A 21,700-nucleotide genomic window follows, 5' to 3' on the forward strand; every position below is an offset into this window, starting at 1 on the left:
AAACAGCCCTCCACACTTATGGAAGCTTGTCGCATGGCTGATTCGTGGGAAACTTTCAATCAGTCGCATAGCACCTCTCAGAAGCGAATCATCCCTCCGGCCTACCTCTCGAACTCCACTCGCCCAAAGAATGGACTGCCTAGCAAGACCCTGTGCAACTATTGCAAGAAGGGGGCCACGCTGAAGCTGAGTGCCGATACAAACTCCGGCACTAATAAGCAGCCTAACCCTACCAGCCAGAACTCCGCTCCCGATTCATCCGCTCAGCCCTCTCCTCCAACAGTTACTGCAGGCCACCGAGCCCATCCAAAAGGCCCGTGCAAATCCTGTGGGGCTGCTAGCCACTACAATGCTGGATCTCCGGCCTGTCCACATCATGTCCCCACCACCAAATTTGTCAACCTAATCAGCACTTCATTTTCTGCTGCTGGTCCGCACCGGATCCTTACCCCGAGAGACTGGAAACCCAGTTCATCTCGGTGGCCCCTCTTCAGAGCACTAGCCTGCCAGTGACCCTTCCGGTCACAGTAGACACTGCGGCAGACATTAGCCTGATCACTAGGGCCCAAGTGCCAGCCGGTGCCATGGTTGACGAAGAAACCCGGTGGGAAATGAAGTGGATAGAGGGCCACACCATCACCGTTCCTACTGTCCAACTCCAGGTAATGACACCTTGGGGCCACCCCACGCCTTGGCGTGGTAGGTGGAATTCGCCCGGAGTGGTCTTCTTGTTGGGTCGGGATCTTCTCTGCGGAAGCCCGTTACCAACGCCACTTTGCAGCCACGTTACCTCCTCCACGGAGGCCCCATCCTAAAACTCTCAATAATGACAAACCTCCACCTTCCGCCCACCAAAGTGGTCCGCGGAAGGGGCATAACCCAACCTATTTCAGGCCTAGCCCTCTCCAATCGCGAAGGGCTGGCCCACCAAGAGGTCCTCCCCTCCCTGAAGAGAGATTCAGGAGGAGCAGTACCGCTGCAGGACGTGCAAGCGGGCAGACCACTCCACAAATTGGGAGGGCTGCCCAAGCAAGCAATGCCCAGCGGACGCCCGAACAAAACTCTCGGAGAGGCTACGATCTCCTGCTGGGGCAGGAATCTCTGCCGCAGCCAAACCAAGTCGTCCGAGAGGTATTGCACCTCCGGACCCCTTGTCAGGCATGCCTGACCCTCAACTGCTGCCAGTGCCACTTGCGAGCACTGAGCAGTGCCAGACTCCGTCCGCCACGGACGTTGAGCTACCAGTGGAAAAGGCCCCTATGCCGGGTCTAAATCATGAGGCGAATCCTCCTCCGGGAGATTTAGGATTCCCCATGCAGTTGATCATCGCACTGGAGAGCACTCCAGCTTCTTCTTTGCAAGATTCTTCTTTGCAAAATTTGACTCCAGGATGAACCCTGGAGGATCGAAAATGGTACCCCTTCCTCTGGAAGACCAGGAACTGGCATCCTCGGACGCAGAAGTCGAGATCGCTCGCTCAGGTTGTCGCAGCAGCCGGAGTAGGGAGTCCTCCCAGCTTTTGCAGTTGCCCTGACTTTGCGCCCGCTAGCCCTTCTGGCCTGTCCCCAGAGTCGGTGCCCTCATCACCTCCTAGGCCAGCTACTGATAGGCCTTGGAGGAACCTGAAGAAGAAGAAGAAGGGGCGGAAGAGAGCCCAGTAGTTGCCGAGCTATACGCTCATCCTGGCACTAGTGCCCTCTCGGCACAGTGCCCTAACATCTTAAGAGTGATCCTGGCCCCTTGCCCAGAGAAGGTAGCCAGTGTGATCTCTTCCTTTTATTTGTACATAGCCTAGGCCACCTTAAAGTACAGTACATCAATTTAGTAGCCTTGTTCTTTCCACTTACCACCGAGCCGCAGTAATCACGTAAGTAGCATAACTAATTTCAGTAATCTTAACTATTGTGAATTGAGCCACGATGCTCGTGACACGCATGGCCTAAGACCTCAGTGAGGCACCCATTTATCATATGAGGCAACCTCATGAATTAACTAGTAAATTTTTAATTGTATTAAACATAAACCATGTTGTAATTTAGTTAGAATATTAACTCTTATGTTGGTGCTACGGGTCGGGTTAGGATAGGTTAGGCTAGGAATATCATAGAACGTACCACTAGGCTAGGTCTAAAACATCATGATTGTAGGAGGTAGCCTATAATAACCGTGAGCACCTTCTAGTACTATTAGAATTAGGTAAAGTAGTGATTATAGCTCATATCCTATCTAGGGTTAGGTAGTTCTGTAGCTAGGTAGGCTAACCAGGACTAATCTGCTCAGGGGAAGAAGAGTAACCTAATAGAGGCGAACAGCTTGTTAGTATAGACCTTCACGCCCGAAAAGGGAGTGAAGGCCCTCTTAAGGGGGAGCTTTTATAAATATTTACGCTGTTCGCCCTCTTAACATTTTGTTTGTATAGAAATATCAGCCTGAACAAGACAGGAAATTGCTTTGTCCCATTAGAGCGTCTTCAGTTCAAACTTTAACAATCCGTTGGAGAAAGGATAGGTGGAAAGTTAGGCCTTTTTAGGGAATATTTCCCTAAGCCTTAAGAATAGGTGGTCCTAAGGTCCTTTTTCCTTTTACCTGTCTCTTGGCGAATGTTTTTAACAGAGCGTAGATTGCCCTAAGGCATGACTGTTTTTGCCCTTTTGGCCGGTCAGAGAACAGGCAGAGAGAATCAAGCTTTCTGGAGAGACAACACGTCCTGGCGGGGCCTCTTCCCCCTTTCTTTGTCCATTATTCTATTAGTGAAGTGAAGAAGAAATTGCAAGAACCCACGTCGTGTTGATGCGCACAACGTTCGTCCTAAGGTAAAGTCGTTTTTGTTCAAAACTTCGCCCATTCTTTTATCCTTTTTTGTATTTCAAATTTTTTCTTTGTTTCCCCTTCAGCCACCATTTAGGTATATGTGGTACGAAGTCTAGATTAAGTCAAATTATTATATTGTTAGCTTCAACCCCGTTATTCCAGTAAAATACCTAGGATTTAGGTAAGCAAAGTCAGGTTAAATCTCGATGCTTTTGTATGCCTAGTGCTCGAATTGTTTGGAAGAACCGTTGCGTTTTAAAATCAAATTCATCTCAAATATTCTTTGTTGACGGTTAATAAAGTCTTTAACTGGCGACCTTTTTAATTAACGTCTGTCTTTAAGGTTAACTTTTGATTAATTAAGTGGCTGTTACGTGTAATCTTGGTTTGCAGAGACAGGTAAAATTTGGCCTAAATTGAATAATACATGATCAACCAAGACACACACGTAACAATATATATATATATATATATATATATATATATATATATATATATATATATATATATATATATATATATATATATATATATATATATATATATATATGAATTAAGTTTTTTGTATAAAACACTTTTATTTAAACTATTTCAACATTTAAATAGTGTTTTATGGGTCCTTATATTTATATTACACTGTAGTCAATTACAAAAAAGACATTTATATATATATATATATATATTTATATATATAAATATATATATTATATATATATATAAATATATATATATGCTGCATATATATATATATTATATTCGATGATATATATCTGTTCACTGTTGTAAAATCTGCCTTGTATTTTTTATATCATCATTTCTCATACGTAGTAATTTAATTATGGTAACGACCACTGTTTTCATGATAATTTATTAGATAATTTGGAATGGCAGCATATCTTTAACTGTTGTTAGTATTATACAAAACAAAAAAAAAAAAGTACCTATACAATTGATGAAGGGTTCTTTGTGAAATAATTCTGCATCAAAAATGTTGATAAGAAATTTATGGTAAAACTGGTCTGTATATTACTTGGTTACTTTGCTTAAAATTTAAATATGCAAGGAAAATCATCAGTAAGGAATTTGACACATTACCTTTTTGTTAATATCTGTCACGTTTTCATTCAAAGGGGTCAAGGTCATCCCATTTGGCGTTTGATTATTCCCCATATCTTGTGGTTCCTCCTGTTGGTCATTAACCTGCAACAAAGATTTACTTTTAGATTTAATCATAACTGAAAGGGTATTAGAAGTATATTCTCTGTGTATATGCAACTATTCAAACCAATGTATACCACATTTAAGCATTATATAAAGTCATGTGAAAAGTCTACAATACTTTTAGAAAATATATTCCAAGAATATCCATGTAAATATGTGTGAGAGGAAGTAGTGGGAAGAAGTTTGTTAGATTGTGCTCATAAATAGAGGTTGAAGTTGAAAAAACAGGTTTTGACATAGGAAAAACCTATTTTTAACAAGCATAAGTCTTAATTTAATCCTCAAGGAGTTACTTCTTCCATGGTCTACTAGAGCTCCATGGTGACCAAACTAATATCAAAGAATTCTCTTTAGCTGGTCTCATGGAAGGTACTGTATTGTGTCGTAGAGATAAACACTGTAACACATGTTGGAGTATGTAATGGACTCAAAGATAAGGGGGCACTTTCCCAAATCTTTACAGTGAGGCTGTATATCCAGGTTCTTCCACCACCAAAACCTGCTTGGAAGAAGAAGTGATTAGTGTATATGTGCATTCCGCCATATTGTCTACAACAGACCTGTGCGGAGACCAAGAAGCATTACTTTCTGTTGGTCAATGCAGAATGATCCCGTGCCCAAATCCCATGCCTTTTCATCAGGGAAGTGGGAAGGTTTTGAGGACTCAACAGCAACTACCTAAAACAGGTTTTTCCAGTGTCAAAACCTGTTTTTTGATAGTGTAGTCGCTTGTTTCGTCTTCAAGGAGCTTTACAAAGAAATTGACAGGTGATGTAAAGGCTTAAGCTCTCAATTTTTAATCCCAACACCCCAAAGAAAAAACATTTCTGGTCCGAGTCAAGCCACAAATTTCAAGCCCCATTCTTTACTCCAAATACTCCTCAGGTTTTGGTATCAAAGAACAAGAAACTACACACGAACTTATGTTTTAGGATGTGATTTACAGTGGTTTTACCTACGCATGCCAAGTCTGGTTGCAGTACTGTCATCCTTCTCCCAGCGATGGTTAACATACTCACCATCTATAAGACCCCGTGTTTTCTGCAGTAGCGCCTAGGGGTTAGGACTAACCATAGCACCCACTGATACATAGTGTAGTCAAATTAATAATGTTTTTTAAAAAATACTGTCTCTGATGACCATCCTGTACATTCAAAGATTTCTTCGAAAGAGACATTTCTGAAGAAGGGCAACGACGTACTCACTTTCCTAATATCATGTGACCTAGGAAAGGAGTGTGAATTTGCCTTTTTAATGAGAGACACTATGTACAATCATTCTCAGCCCTTGTAGGGAGAATGGTTTGTTTCACTGGGGTGCAGGAGAATCAGGCCCTCTGGGATGTTTGCCGTGACTTTTAGGTAAACTTCAAGTGCTTTAACCAGGCATAATGTCTTGTCTGCTAAATTTAGTTTTCTTATCAAAATGGCGGATTTCCTTCTTAAAGGATTCTAATCCTTCGCTAGGAATGATGGACCAGGGGACAATAACAATTGGTCAGCTGTTTGCGTGATGCAGCGTCCCCATCTAAGAGCGCCCAGTTCACTAATATGAGCTCCTGAAGCTAACACAACCAAGAAGATCACCTTTTGCAGCATATGAGTTGTGGTTGTACTGGGTCTGCTGAATAGAGGGGTTGATAGAAGTCTAAGCACCTTGTTCAGGGACCAAGTAATTGGAAGCCTTTCAAAACAGGTCTTTGTAGTGCAAAAGGCTGGAGAAGGGAAGTGACAATTTCTATATTAGTCAATCCTGAATCCCTAAAGCAAGGATTCCATTAATGCTACCTAGTATGCCATGATTGTTATAACAGCAAGGCATTTGTCTTCAAAAAGGTATTTGAGAAAATTTAATAACAGCAAGCCGTTTGTCTTCAAAAAGGTATTTAAGAAAATTTAAAAGTGTTTCCATAGAAATTTCAACTGGGCTCTCATTATGGATATAATCTAACCATATCTTCCATATGGACTGGTATTGTCAGACAGACAATGTCCATAGTTTTTGCACTAGGTACGTAGCAATTTTGGGCGAGTAATTTTTACAATAAACAATATTTAAAAAATACACTCATGAAGGTCTCAGCTCAGAAAGGACGATGCGTAGATGACTTTCCATCTTACTGTTTGGGATAGAACAGTGGATGGTAGTGGAATTTATCTCTTTGCCTGTTGTTAGAGTAATATGAACCAATGCCTATTTGGCCAATTTGGGGCATTAGGTATTCCTCTGAAGGTTAGAAGGTTGCTCAAACCCTTCAAAATCTGGGACAATGGAGGACAAAGGTATATCATCCTCCATTAATTTCAGTCTTGTAGGAAGGCATCTCTTGCTGTTGCTTGACTGTTCAAGTTCGGAGACACATACACTGGAAGTGTTGTGATTCCTGTATTTGGCGAAAAGGTCCACTTCCGGTTGTGGAAGCATGTTGGCTATTGTTTTGAAAAGAGTGGTTGTCCAACATCAACTCTGTTGAGGCTGTCATTTTCCTTGATAGTGTCTGCTATTACACTGAGAGACCCTGTAAGGTGAAATGCAGACAAGTACCACTTCCTTGCTTGCACCATCCGACGGATGACTAGCCGTATCATATTGAGAGGGGGCAGATGTGATCCCGACCTCTTGATGCAGGACACTAGAGTCAAGTTGTCTAGAACCAACAAAATGTGTCTCTTCTGGAGGTTTGAGTTTTTTGAGACAAAAAAAAAAAAAAAAAAAAGAGAGCCATCAGCTCCAAGAAATCAATGTGACAATTAGGCAGAGTAGCTGACCACTTGACGATCCTCCTAATGTTCCCCCAACCTGTCAACGAGGCATCTGTGTGTATTGTCACTCATACAGACAGAGGAGTCAGGGTGACCTGTTTTGCCTGGGATTCCTTCCGGGTCCAAGGCCAAATTATTATTAAGAAAAGCTTAACCAGACCACTGAGCTGACTATCAGCTCTCATAGGGCTGGCCCGGAGGATTTGGATGAAATGACAGGTCTAGTCTAGAAGCCTAGCACTGAGACCAAATAGGTCATTCGATATAGTGATGAATGAATGAGAATGAAATTAAAAACTGCAGAGAGGCACTCACTCTCATACTAGAACACACTCACACAGTAAATACATACATACTCAAGTTTCCATATATACTCAGTAAAAAGGTATATTAAAACTTACAATATATTTAATAAAATTTTAAAATTTAGTTGTTTTAAAATTCATTAGACCCCTAAGGGTTTTCATATTTCTATTATTTACTTTTTATATTTTATCAATTAAATCACAGCTCCTCATGAACATTAAGATTGGTATGACTGAAAGTGTAATAGATTCCGACAAAATTTCCTTCATTGATTATTTCCAAAATTTGATAATCGCTGCAGGTTATATTTTGGACATTCACACATTACATGTTTCACAGTTATCTACACTTTGCAACCTGGGCATTTAGGAGGAGGGCCACAGGAACTGTTCATTAAGTGTTCATGTGTCAAACAAGTATGCCTATTCGAAGATGCATCAGAATTACTTGTGCGTGTCTCTCTCTCTGATATGACAAACTCCATTTTCCAACACTGGATTTTATCCATTTCAATTTATTTTCAGGTTCTTCATTCCATATATTTTGCCATTTACTTACAACGACTGTTTTTAAATATCTTATATAGTCACTAACAGGGATGTCTACATTTGCTCTTGTCATGTGGACTGCTTCTTTGGCTGCTTTATCAGCCTCTTCATTTCCTTTGGTCCCTACATGGGCAGAGATCCAACATATTTCTATATTTTTTCCATTATTATACAATTTATGGAGTGAAAACTTAGTTTGCTGTACAATATTTTTTTTATTATAGCTTTGAAATGGCTTCTATAGCGCTTCTAGAGTCGCTATAAATCACAAAATTATTACATGAGGCTTCTCTAATTATCATTATGGTTAATGCTATTGCACATAACTCAGCTGTAAATGCCGAGCATTGTCTGGTAGAGAGAACTGATACGTTTTGTCTGGGGATACTGCAGTATATCCCACTCCACATTGTAACTTAGATCCGTTGGTGCATATTGCATAATGTGGACCTTTTTGGATTATATGTTCTACTGTATGTGTCTATGGTGTTCTGAGGTATATGAATGACTTTTTGATAAATAATTCAAGTGTGTACAAATTCACATTTTATTCATTGTCCAAGGAGGAGGTAATTTTAATATTAAATGTACAGTATTTGTATATTTATATTTAGTGACTCAAACAATCTTTTAGCTCTAATTGGGAAAGGAAGTGGATGATTGTTTATAAACACATCTCTTAATCCAAATAATTTTTTGGTTGCAGAATCATTTGTCTGACCTCTCAGAGCACTCTTCATTGTTACTATAGCTAGTTCACTTGAGGTAGATTCTTGGGCCTATGAGACGTTTCTTTTGTGGCCTCTGATTGCCTGGTACCGGGAGGTAGGTGGCTCGCTCACTGTCTCATTTTTACGTCTGTAGCTCAGAAAACTAGCAATATGTTGATAATTCTTCATTTATCTCACGTTTTGCACAAGATAGGAAAGTTTTGGTCATTCAATAGGATTTGGTATTAATTGTACAACTAACTCATGACTTCCTGAAATCAATAAGACAAAACACAAAGGAATTACAAGTAGAAGTGAAGAGAGAAGCATTTAATTCTTTATACCTGTTTTTACTTATCATCGGATTTTGCATCATTCATGCGATCAAGACAAAATAAAACTTGTCTTTTCATAGAATAAATTCACCCTGAATACGCTGGTGCTTACAGATTTTAGATGCGTGTGATATGTGAAGAGAAAATGAAGAATATGTCTTATTATGTTGCATCCGTTCTTGACTTAGTTTGGCAGTAGTGCCGAGAGACGGTGATTTGCAAACAGCAAGAGCTTTGAAGCGCCATTGACAGTTGCCAATTAATGATATGAGAAGTTTGCTGTTTCCACAATATTTACCACATTATTATGTCATTACATTTTCTGTAAATAAATGCATAGAATTCCCATTATGACTGTTGAACCTTTTCACTCCAATATTGTACATGTCCATATGTCTGGACATATCTGATAAGAAAAAATTAATAATTGGATGGATGCAACTGGATGTGTTGGCTTTAATTTAGTCTAGGTGAGAAATTTGCATACTGTAGGCTACATGATAAATAACAGGCCTAAATAATTATGAGTTCATTATTATGGCCGCTTGTTTCTCTGGTCAATAACATCAAAAGCTTATGGTTTTTATCTGTTCATTCAATGAATGAAAGAACATCTTTTTATTTCTTACCCTAAAATCTACTGGCAATGTAATGAATATAAAATTCTATTTTTTTCAGAATTTGTTTGGGCTAAACTTACACCAGAATGTTTAGTCCTTTATGTACATGTTACATTTGATAACTATGTAGGCCTGTTATTTATCATGTAGCCTATAGTATGCAAATTTCTCACCTAGACTAAATTGAAGCCAACACATCCACATGCATCCATTCGATTATTAATTTTTTCTTATCAGATATGTCCAGACATACAGACATAAATGATACTGGAGTGAAAAAGTTTGACAGTCATAATGGGAGTTCTATGCATTTATTTACAGAAAATGTAATGACATAATAATACGGTAAATATTGTAGAAACTGCAAATGTCTCATATCATTAACTGGCAACTGTCAACAGCACCTCAAAGCTCTCGCTGTTTGCATCACCGTCACTCAGCACTACTGCCAAACTGAGTCAAGAATGGATACAACATAATAAGACATATTCTTCACTCTCTCTTCACATATCACATGCATCTAAAATCTGAAAGCACCAGCGTATTCAGGGTGAATTTATTGTATGAAAAGACAAGTTTTATTTTATCTTGATCGCATGAATGATGCAAAATCCAAGGATAAGTAAAAACAGGTATAAAAAATTAAATGCTTCTCTCTTCACTTTTACTCGTTGTAATTCCTTTGTGTTTTATCTTACTGATTTCAGGAAGTCATGATTTAATTGTACAATTAATACCAAATCCTATGGTATGACCAAAGCTTTCCTATCTTGTGCAAAACGTGAGATAAATCAAGAAATGTAAACATATTGCCACTTTTCTGAGCTACAGAAGTAAAAATGAGACAGTGAGGGAGCCGCCTACCTCCCGGTACCAGCCAATCAGAGGACGCCAAACAAAAGTCTCGTAGGCCCAAGAATCTACCTTAAGTGAACCAGCTATAGCTCTCTATGGAGAGAGAGAGGTGGTTCACCACATTTAACTTGTAAAGATGTTGGTGATGATCGAAAAGCTCCTGAACATATTCTAAGGCCTTCATTATGAACTGGGTCTAACGTTTCCAGCTTCTGATGCCGAGCCATGTATTTCGCTTCCATAATCAATGATAAACAGTACTGCTGCTTTATACAGTACAGTAGGGTATGTCTATCAGCTCCCCATGTAGTGTTCGACAGTTTTTTAATTAGGTTTAATGCTCTTTTACATTTTGATTTCATGTATGTTATGTGGGCTTTCCAAAGTTCAAGTGAGTATCAAATAATAATCCTTAAAATTTGGCTGTTTGGCCAATTGGTATGGACTGATTTCTGATTTTTAAATCTATTTCTTCACCTTTTTTCCACTTTTTATTTTTATAAAACATTACTGCTTGAGTCTTCTTATGAAAAATTTGAAGCCTACAGATGAGGCCCATTCATTTACTTTTACTATAGATTTCTTAATGATTCTCTCTGCATGTTTAATGTGAGATTCTGAATAATATATGGCAAAATCATCCACATACAAGTTACTTTTAATTCCGATTGGTAGATTATTACTACCATCATTTATTGCTAAAGTAAACAGTGTGCCACTAAGGACACGTCCTAGTGGAATACCATTTTCAAGTGGAAATGTACCTGACAATACATCATCAATTCTCACTTGAAAAGTACGATTTCTCAGAAGGTTTTGGATAAACCTAGGTAAATGTCCATGGATGCTATTTTTATGTAACGTTTTTAATATTGCATACCCCCATGTAGTATCATATGCCTTTTCAATGTCAAAAAAGACTGCTGTAGTAATTTGTTTTAGTTCAAATTCTTTGTATGTGGTTTTCCAAGTTAGAAAGAGAATCCAGTGTACAGTAGATCTATTACACTGTGACCCAAATTGAGTGGGAGTTAAAATTTTATTTTCTCGAATGTGCCCTGTTAGTTGAGCATTTAACATTTTCTCTAGAAATTTGCATAAACAACTTGTTAATTCTTAAACGCCGAGCCTCTATTTACAAAAAGCATCCCGGTATGAAATTTGGCGGTTTGAGAGTTAGCGGAGCTTCGAAAGAAAGTTTTTTTCATAAAATCACAGCACGCTTAGTTTTCAAGATTAAGAGTTCATTTTTGGCTCCTTTTTTTGTCATTGCCTGAAGTTTAGTATGCAACCATCAGAAATGAAAAAAATATCATTATCATATATAAATATTGGAATATATGACAGTGGAAAAAAAATGTCATATATAATTGTATACAAATCGCGCTGTGAGCAAAACGGTTAAAGCTAATGAGTTATTTTTTTTTGTTGTATTGTACACTAAATTGCGAATATTTTGGTACATAACAAATTGTAAAACGATCAAAGCAACACAGAGAAAATATTATCACAAAATGATGCAAGAATTCGTAACGTGCGGACGTAAAAAAGTTTTTCAAAAATTCACCATAAATCAAAATATTGTGCTAGAGACTTCCAATTTGTTGCAAAATGAAGGTAAATGATCGAATATTACTAGAATGTAAGAGTTTTAGCTTACAATTGCGTTTTTCGACCATTTCGGTCGAGTCAAAGTTGACCGAGGGTTGAAATTTTGGCACATCGTGATTTATATGAAAATATTTCAAAACTGATAAAAGCTACAACCATGAGTTATTTTTTGTTGTATTCTACATGAAATTGCGCACATTTTCATATATAAAACTTTATGTAACGGCTAATATAAAACGGTGCAAACATTACGACAAAGTGACTAAAGAATTTCTGAGATTTTCAGCCAAGTTAGCGCATGCGGATGTAAGAAAAAGTTTTTTCAAAATTTCACCATAAATCGAAATACTGTGCTAGAGACTTCCAATTTGTTGCAAAATGAAGGTAAATGATTGAATATTACTAGAATGTAAGAGTTTTAGCTTGCAATTGCGTTTTTTACCATTTCGGTCGAGTCAAAGTTGACCGAAGGTTGAAATTTTGGCACTTACCATGATTTGTATGAAAATATTTCAAAACTGATAAAAGCTACAACCATGAGTTATTTTTCGTTGTATTCTACATGAAATTGCACACATTTTCATATATAAAACTTTATTTAACGGCTAATATAAAACGGTGCAAACATTACGACAAAGTGACTAAAGAATTTCTGAGATTTTCGGCTGAGTTAGAGCGCGGACGTAAGGAAAAAGTTTTTTTTAAAAATTCACCATAAATCGAAATATTGTGCTAGAGACTTCTAATTTGTTGCAAAATGAAGGTAAATGATTGAATATTACTAGAATGTAAGAGCTTTAGCTTACAATTGCGTTTTTCGACCATTTCGGTCGAGTCAAAGTTGACAGAAGGTTGAAATTTTGGCACTTATCAAGATTTATATGAAAATATTTCAAAACTTATAAAAGCTACAACCATGAGTTATGTTTTGTTGTATTCTACATGAAATTGCACACATTTTCATATATAAAACTTTATGTAAAAGCTAATATGAAAAGGTGCAAAAATTATGACAAAGTGACTAAAGAATTTCTGAGATGTGTCACTGATGCTTTCTAGTGGGAGGAGAAAGAAATTTGCGCATGCGCAGCTGGATTACACTCGTAAACAAAACAACAGCGTGATCCGTGAACTCCCAGCATCCCTCAAGGAGCGTGATTTAAAATTTTTCGCAAACTAGGCCTATAAGTATTTTTCCACAAATATTTAAAAAAACTTTTTGTAGTCAATGTATTTTACGTCCACTCGGCACCCGACAGACAATTTTCGTTGACGTAAAATACGTCCAGTTGGCGTTAAAGGGCTAAACAAATTGGTCTGTAATTGTTCACATTACTGGGATCTTTTCCAGGTTTGGGGATGGGAATAATTATAGTTTTACACCATTCATCAGGAAATAAATTTCGAAGCCATAGGTGGTTATAAAACTTTAATAAGTATGCCTTTGCCAAAGGTGGTAAATGGCAGATCATTTCAAAACAAATACTGTCACCTCCAGGGACAGATTTATTGCTGTTCAACACAGCAAATTCCAACTCTTAAATATTAAAATTTCTATTATAATATATATCTTCTATTGTTTCAGAAATTATTGTTATTAATAATTCTATGCTATATTTCCTTGTGCGGAAATGCTCATCCAAGTTTTTGTCACTACTTACTTTTGTTAAATTTTCACCTATTATATTACTTATTTCTTAAGGATCAAGTATTCTTTTCCCATCTTTTATTATGGCAAGTCTAGGTGGTTTAACATAGGTACCATTTATTTTCCTGAATTTTTCCCATATTTTTTGTATGGGAGTATTATTAGAGAGATCCGATACATATTTCCTCCATGAAATGATTCTTCCCAGAATTACTTCTCTTTAAATTTTGCAGATATTTTGTTATAGAGATGTTTTAATGTATCAGTTTCTAATAATAATATAGTCAGTTTTTGTACAGTTCCTTCTAATATCAGTAATGTTTTGTTTGTTTACTGAACTTTCTATTCAAATTATCTAATCGTCTTCCAATATGGTGTTTATTTTTATTAATTCTGTTAGTTTTTCAGACCACCATGGGTCTTTGCATTTTGTTGGATGAGATTTGGATTTTGGTATTGCTTTATCAGCAGCATTTTTATTTCAACAAGCAATTTATTAGTTTCATTATGGTCTATTAAATATTCAAATGGTGGGATATTCCTAGTGTGGAATTCATATTGCTCCCAATCTGCTTTATAAATGTTATATTGAGGGACATGCTCGGTAGGGTTATTTAGTAATAATGAAATTAATATTGTGAAATGATCACTTGTATGCAAGTCGTCAACTGTATTCCAATCCAATCTGTCAACTATGTTTGTTGCACATAGAGTTAAGTCGATTGAGGAAAATGTTCCATGTGTTTTAGAAAAATATGTGCTGATTTCATTATCATTTATACAGCACATGTCATATGAATCTATGAATTCTTCTATTTTACTTCCAGCTCTATTTGAATCTGTACAATTACAGTCCCACATCGGGTTGTGGGCATTAAAATCACCTACTATTAATGTAGGTTCTTGGCATTATTTGGTAATTCTTCAAGTTTGTCAAAGTCAATTTTTATTGGGTTGGTTATATAAATTATTATTACATAATTATCATTTTTATTCGTATTCTGATACTCAATATTTGCAGATCAGTAAAGTTTACAGGTACTTTGTCATAACATACTTCGTTATGTACATATATAGCAGTAATTAAATTTCCTTCTTCCTCTCGTGATGTTGATGCTAAGGTATATTTACCTATTGCTGACACTGTTTTATTGACATGTTGTAAGCATATCATTGGTTCATATTCTTTTAATAACTGTTGTACTTCTAGGTGTAATCTGGTCTGTAGACCATTTACGTTCCATTGTATAATACAGCTACTGAAAATATTTTGTTATAGCGGTCGAGTTTTACTCTCTTTTTTTATTTATCAATTTGGATTTTTTCTAATAATTTACTCACGACATTCATTCGTTTTTTTTATAATAAATTAAGTGTTCAATGCACATGCAACCTTTTTCATGGGCACTCAAATCTGTGGTTTCTTTTTTCGTATATTTCATAAAATTTCTTATAATGTTCGTTAACCATCTTTCATTATGCTTTTGTTGTTATTGCATAATTCAATGAACCAATCATTACATCCACATGTATTACCATGTATATTTCTTTTTTCATTTGCTCTTGTGCCAATCACTGGAGATAGTGCAAGTGCAATCTCTTCTCCTTTAACATAATCATTGTTATCTATGGTATGGTTCTCTTTCACTTCTCTTCAGTGTTTTCGACATCTGCTTTCATAGGTTCACTATTATTTTAGGAGATAAAGGTATATTCTTAGCTTGTTTTTGTTTTTGTTCCTTTTTCATCTCCTTTATCTTTGGTTTAACCAATTTTCTCTAATAGTAGTTGGTTTCTTCGTTTTGGGTGGTGTTCTCTCCAAAGGCCTTTTTTATCTTTAATTTCCAGTCCATCATGACCCTCCTCTGTTACTTTAGTAGTAGCATCCTCCTGTGTTTCTATTTGCATTAATATTTCAAATAAATTGGATAAAATAATATCCATCTCATTTGTATCTGTTTCTTTATTCTTTACCATTTTAGTTTTTATTTCTAAATTATTAATTTCTTCTTGAGATGTACTTTTCTGTGCTCTGTTACTTCTATCTGTTTGCGTTTTTGTTTCATTATTTGCTCTTGTTATTGAAGAATATGTGTTTCTTAGACGGATCTTGAATTCCTTTCACTTTTAATTCCAACTTAGCCTCTTTTATAGACATCCCTGTTCGTTCTTGTAGCATTTTCAATTCCATATTGTATATATAATAAATGCATTCTTTGGATCTTGCATGATGATTCTGCCCATAGTTTACACACTTAGGTTCATTGCACTTCCACTGTGTGGTATGTTCAGTAGATCAACAATAAGCGCATATTGGTTCATTACAACTTTTCTTTGTATGCCCATACTTACTGCAATTATGACACTGCAGTGGTTTTGGGACATAGGGTCTTAACTCTCTATTTTGGCCTAAAATTTTAATTTTTTGAGGTAGATCTTCACCCTCAAATTTTATTTTTGCTATTTTTAATATTTGTTTATTGCTATTTTTACTTGGTATAACATACCTCACAATCTTGGACCTTAGGGTATCTTTTTTTGAGTCTAATAGCATTTTCTTATCAACTGGTTCGTTATTGTTTTCAGGAAGTACAATGGTACCCTGAATGCTGTTCATAGTATCGTGTTTTTTCACTTTTATGTTAATACTGTATATTTCTCAATGACAAATAGTCTTCGGACTGACTTTTTGTTGTGGGTTCTATAAGCCAAGTTTTTTCCTTTACTTGTCTGAACGACATATCTGTCGTTGGATGTCTTTTTAATAAATAATTTTCTAATTTTAAAGCTGTAATATTTTGGTCAGCTTCCATGGTTAGAAACCTTGACCAACTTCCACTCACAAAGAGGGAGTCGAAGTGAGTCAAGGTTGGGTCATGTCGGTATTTACTCTTTTTGGGAGTTTTATACAGCATTAAAGTTTTAATACCACTCTGATTTTGATTATTTGGATTATCCAGAGAATTGTCCATTTCCATGCTAGAAGATTTGCTCTGTACTGGAGCAGCGGTCATTATCTGTGCTGGAACAATACCATCAGAGGGCCCAGGGGAAGGGTATATAAAAAAAATTAAATAAACCTAAAACCCTTAAAAATATATCATCGGCCTTTCATGGAGTTTATTCTTCCACCAATGGCACACTGACTCCCAAATGTCCATTCCCTACCCTACTCCACAGGGGGGTGGCACAACATGATTAGAGTGGCCCAAGTGTAAGCCAAACCTGCTAGCTAGGACTGACAATATTACTGGAATACAATCATCCCCACCATAATCATGTTATGGGCAAACCAGATAGAATGCCGAGAGTAATATCCCTAGAACCAGACCCCCCTGGAATCCGTGGTCCAGCCCTAAAGAGTAGTTCTGCCTGATATCTCTCAGGTCTGAACATTATCGGGCAGTTGATGGTCCTACCACAGTTCCCACTATTTAGCTTCGGATATAAACCTAATCCCAGTTATGATACCTTTTCCTATTTATCTGGTCCAATAAATTTTAGCAAAAGCAGAAAATTCCACAAAAATTAATTCAAAGAAATACAGAATGGTATATGGGACTCTTGGACTTAAACCCGGGAACAGATTCCTGGGGTTCAAGAGCCCCTCACCAAGTCAAGGTGGTCCCAAATCGAGGGGGCGAATTCCCTGAGGATGAGCACATGATTTTTATGACTCATATCCTGTTTATTCTTTATTTATTAAATAAAACTATGCCCAAATAAAACTTATCCTGCATGCATAAGTAAATATGACAAGTTATGATCTGTATGAATTGGTATTTAACTTCAGAATATTTCAAAATACTTACATATTCCATAAGTGGTGCTTCAAAACCTAAAAATGGAGAGTTTTCTAAATCTGGCAATTCTTCATAGAGATGCTCTGAGAAATCTGGAGTCACAAATCTTGTTTCCTCAGTTAACTCAGGTGCTACAATATCAAAAGATTCATCAATGACGAAGACTATTTCTTCATTGTTTCCAAAGTGCGACGATGTCTCTGAGGTTAACTGGGTAATGGATGAATCAATCTGTGTACTTTTTTCTGAGTAATTAGAAGTACTTGAGGTTATCTGTAAATCTGGAAGATCCACTTCTGTGAGTTGGGTAGGTTGAGAATAATTAATTTTTCTAACAGGTGGTTCTTCCACCTGGACTGGAACTGCACCACAATTTTTCTTATGATTAGGTGACACTGATGTCAGCCAATTAGTTTTCTGTGGCTTAGGAACATCAGAAACTTTGTACGATGTTGCTTCTTTGAAAACAAACTGTCTAGTTTTTACCCAACCTGCTGGACCATTCTTGACTTGAGTTGATGGCCTTACCCGAGGACTTTTCGTTAGACTTTCTTTAACAATATTACCATAAGGTAAAAAAAGGTTTCTCTGTACCTTGGAGGGGTGTAGTGGGCTTATTACTTTTTGATAAGAACTCTCATTCAACCATTTCTGGGGGGAAAACGTATCTGTGACGTACTTCCTTTTACCTGGTTGATGATGAAATGTTCCCAAATAATAAGGTTCATCATTGAGATATGATGCTTGATGTGAGGTATCCTTGTGACTTCCCTGCCTATTTTCTTTCTTTTTGTCAGACTGCACTGTTGTAGATAAGTCATTATTTGATTTCTTTGAACATATCACTGAGACAGACACGCTTTCATTTGATACTAACCATGCAGGAATATCAAGAAGTGTCCTTTTTGTGTTAGATGCAACATGAACACCGTTTTTTTTTAGTTTTTCTTCCAATGTAATCTGGTCATCTTTTCCAGGGGCCTCATGATCTGACAAAAAAACTGATTTATCTGAATTTTGTGACTTTCTCTGAAAAGCATAATTTCCAATTTGCAGATCTTTCTCAGTGTCTTCACTACACCAAATATTTTTAATCTGCAAAAAATTCGCTGCTTTTAAAAATGCTGGAAGATTGATTTCTTTTACCTCAACATATCCCCCATAAATAAATTTCAAAACAAGAGACAAAATCTCAGGTTTAATATCTTCCAAAACCAACAGCTGATGACCTTCTTCAAATTTTTTTTTTAAATACTTGCTTACAGAAGAAACAATTACTCTGTGAATTCTAAAATTATTAGATTCACAAATCAGCATGCCATCTGCAAATTTTTCCTGCAAAAGAATAAAAAAATAATTAAATACTGGCAATTGATACTAAAATTAAAACAGTATAACAGTATAAAACATTTTCTGGAAAAAATAAATGTATTTGTTTCATTAATAACCCATTACGTTTGCAAAGCCAATTTATCAGTGCCGGCTTGCCAGGCATGCAATTCCAAGAGAAACACTAGACAACAATGGCTTGCTACAACCTGTAGGCTGGCACATGCACTCATGGTTCCCTTGGGTCCTCTGGTATTATTATTATATTACTGAAACAGTTTAATCAGACCACTGAGCTGACTATCAGCTCTCATAGGGCTCGCCCGAAGGATTTGGATGAAATGCCAGGTCTAGGGCAGAGGCCTGGCACTGGGACCAAATAGGTCAATCGGTATGATGATGATGAATGAATGAAAATGAAATTAAAAACTGCAAAAAGGAATAGGCTCGCATACTGGAACACACTCACACAATAAATACTACATTTACACTCATGCTTCCAAATATACTAACTCAAACTGTATATTAAAATTCAGAAGTTAAGTAACATTTTAAAATTTAGCCGTTTCAAAATTCATTAGACACCTAAGGGTTTTCATGTTTTTATTGTTTACTTTTTATATTTTATTAAATCACAGCTCCTCATGAACATTAAAATTGGTATTAATGAAAATGACAAAGATTCTGACAAAATTTCCTTCATTGATCTCCTTCCAAAATTTGATAATGGCTGCAGGTTATATTTTGGACATTCACACAACACTTAGCACTCTGGGCATTCTGGAGGAGGGCCATGTGGACTGTTCATTAAGTGTCCATGTGTCAAACAAGTATTGCCTATTCGAAGACGAGTCAGAATTACTTGTGTGTGTCTCTTTCTGATATGATGAACTCCATTTTCCAACACTGGATTTTATCTGTTCTAATTCATTATTTTCAGGTTCTTCATTCCATACATTTTTCCATCTACTTACAATGATTGTTTTTATACATCTTATATAGTCACTAACAGGAACGCTTATATTAATTTGTCATGTGGACTTCTTTAGCTGTTTTATCGGCCTCTTCATTTCCCTTGATCCCTACATAGGCAGGGATCCAACATACAGTAAACCCCCCATTTGCATTCCCATGATTCATGGACTCACCTATTTGCGGATGTATCTATGGAACACACTGTATATACATATAATTCGTGGAAAATTCGCCCATTTGCGGTATTTTTCAATGAGAAATATTCACTAATTACTGTATTTTCATATAATTCTCATGACTAAATGCACTTTCTGTGATAAAACTATTAAAATACGCAGGTACCCGCGTAGTGCTGGAGTTACGATAATTCGCCTTACGATAATTCAATTTTGTGATGGGGTAAGCCATTAATACAACACGACAATATTTATAAAAAATATTTTTAAATTTCGAACGGGCGCAGGCAGCAGCATCGTACAATCAGGCAGCGAGAGAGACCAAATGACAATAGACCAACTTCTTTTCCTCCATCTCTTTATCCTATCTTCTAGTTAAAAAAGTAAAAGAGAATAATACAAGTATTGTTGGTAACGTTATACTCTTGCGTAAACACATACAACCGAACAAGAAACTGTTGTTTTGCTCATTACCGAATTGGATAACAACAGCCGTTCTGCTTGTATTTCAACCATTGTACAGTAGTAAACAATTACCGTAGTTATGTTACGAATGACATTAAGTAGAGTAGGACTGATATTTTTACATTATACCCTTATTCACTATGGATAAAAGATAGCTCTCCTATAACATCAAAGAATGCCTTGTCTAGGGAAGCAAAAAATTCTAAGGCCTTAACAATAAGATCCCTGGGCAAAGGAGAAAGTAGTTCACCAAACTCCTTCAAACACTGTTTAACTGTTTTCAGTGCAATTTCACTGACGGAAATAGCTTCGATATCGTTAGTCAAACTCTTATTCGTATTCTCAGCCTCTGAAATTGAGAAATGCAACCTGCTTGACGCAATAGCGCCTTTCTTAGTCGGAAAAATCATGGACAAAAAGGCACCATCCACTGCCAGATCAGGAGAAAAGGAGAGAAACTCTCCTGTCCGATACACTAGTAGCTTCCTAGCATGAAGGAAGGGAGACAAGAGAGAATCCTTTAGAGAAGATCTTCTTAGGCAGCGACTTAGCAATATAGAGTCAAATCTCCAATGTACACAATTTGATAGCCTAGAGGAAGGGAGAGGAGAATAATCAGACCCCAACCTGGAAGCTCTTGAGTGAACAGTATTAGAATGCTCCACTGACAAGAATTGTGGATATCTATCCAAACACAACTGAACCAGTTCCTTAAAACCTCTGAGGTGACCGATTCTAATTGTTCCTCTTCTTTATCCGAGGGTAAAGTAGGAGAAGGAGAATGCTGAGAGGAAGAGCTGTGCCCAAACAAGTCTTCCTCATCTGTGACAACCAAAGAAGCCTGAGAACCAGATGGTCTTGTAAGACCAGCACTAAAATTCTACTAACCCACTCTGGTAAATACTTGAATGAGATTGGTCTCTCTCAAGAACTGACTGAGAAAATCCGGCTAATACAGGAGGGCGAGAACCATTCAACCACAGTCAGTCATCTTCAACACAGGAGAAGCATGACCTGTCCCATTGCCGCCACTAAGAACTTGTTTGCTCACACTTACTTCCTCATTCCTCTTAGTATTCAAAGACTCAAGCATCACTAACACTAACCGCAGCCCCAAAGAAACTCTACGGCCTACTATTGTCTCGTGAGGATTCGCCGACTCTTTCCTCTGACTCGATGAGCCAACATGCGGACTCGATGAAGCATCCTGCGGCCAAGGATATGCCTGGCAGTGCCTTAACAAAGACACATGTGGACACTCACGCAGACTTGACACTTCCTATAGACTTGAATATCTGACACACTTAGTCTTTGCTTCAGAAAGACAGCCCATAAAAACTGACATACCTGCAGACTTGATGAAACCAAAACTCGGACTATCATCAACAGAGAGGGAGTCTAGGCACAAACACTTACTACCTGTATGCCTATGGACTCTGGAATCCTTGAGGTGGCTGCAAGTGCAGCAGCATCGTTTGCTGTTGAATGCGATCGGTTACCTGGTTCGGACAAATCGCTATAATAA

At 37.1% G+C, this 21,700-nt stretch overlaps 1 protein-coding gene across 2 annotated transcripts in view; it reads right to left on the minus strand.

Moving 5' to 3' along the window:
* The window catches only part of LOC136833018 (uncharacterized), a 105,817-nt gene that overhangs the window by 38,976 nt on the left and 45,141 nt on the right, over window positions 1-21,700 (minus strand). For both annotated transcript variants that reach the window (XM_067094669.1, XM_067094677.1), the window contains 2 exons: window positions 17,240-18,565; window positions 3,907-4,011 (listed from right to left, as the gene is read on the minus strand). In XM_067094669.1, coding sequence (XP_066950770.1) covers window positions 3,907-4,011; window positions 17,240-18,565 — 1,431 coding nt within the window. The remainder of the gene's footprint in view (window positions 1-3,906; window positions 4,012-17,239; window positions 18,566-21,700) is intronic.

This window comes from Macrobrachium rosenbergii, chromosome 4 (assembly GCF_040412425.1).
Source record: "Macrobrachium rosenbergii isolate ZJJX-2024 chromosome 4, ASM4041242v1, whole genome shotgun sequence".
In the NCBI taxonomy this organism is placed as follows: domain Eukaryota; kingdom Metazoa; phylum Arthropoda; class Malacostraca; order Decapoda; family Palaemonidae; genus Macrobrachium; species Macrobrachium rosenbergii.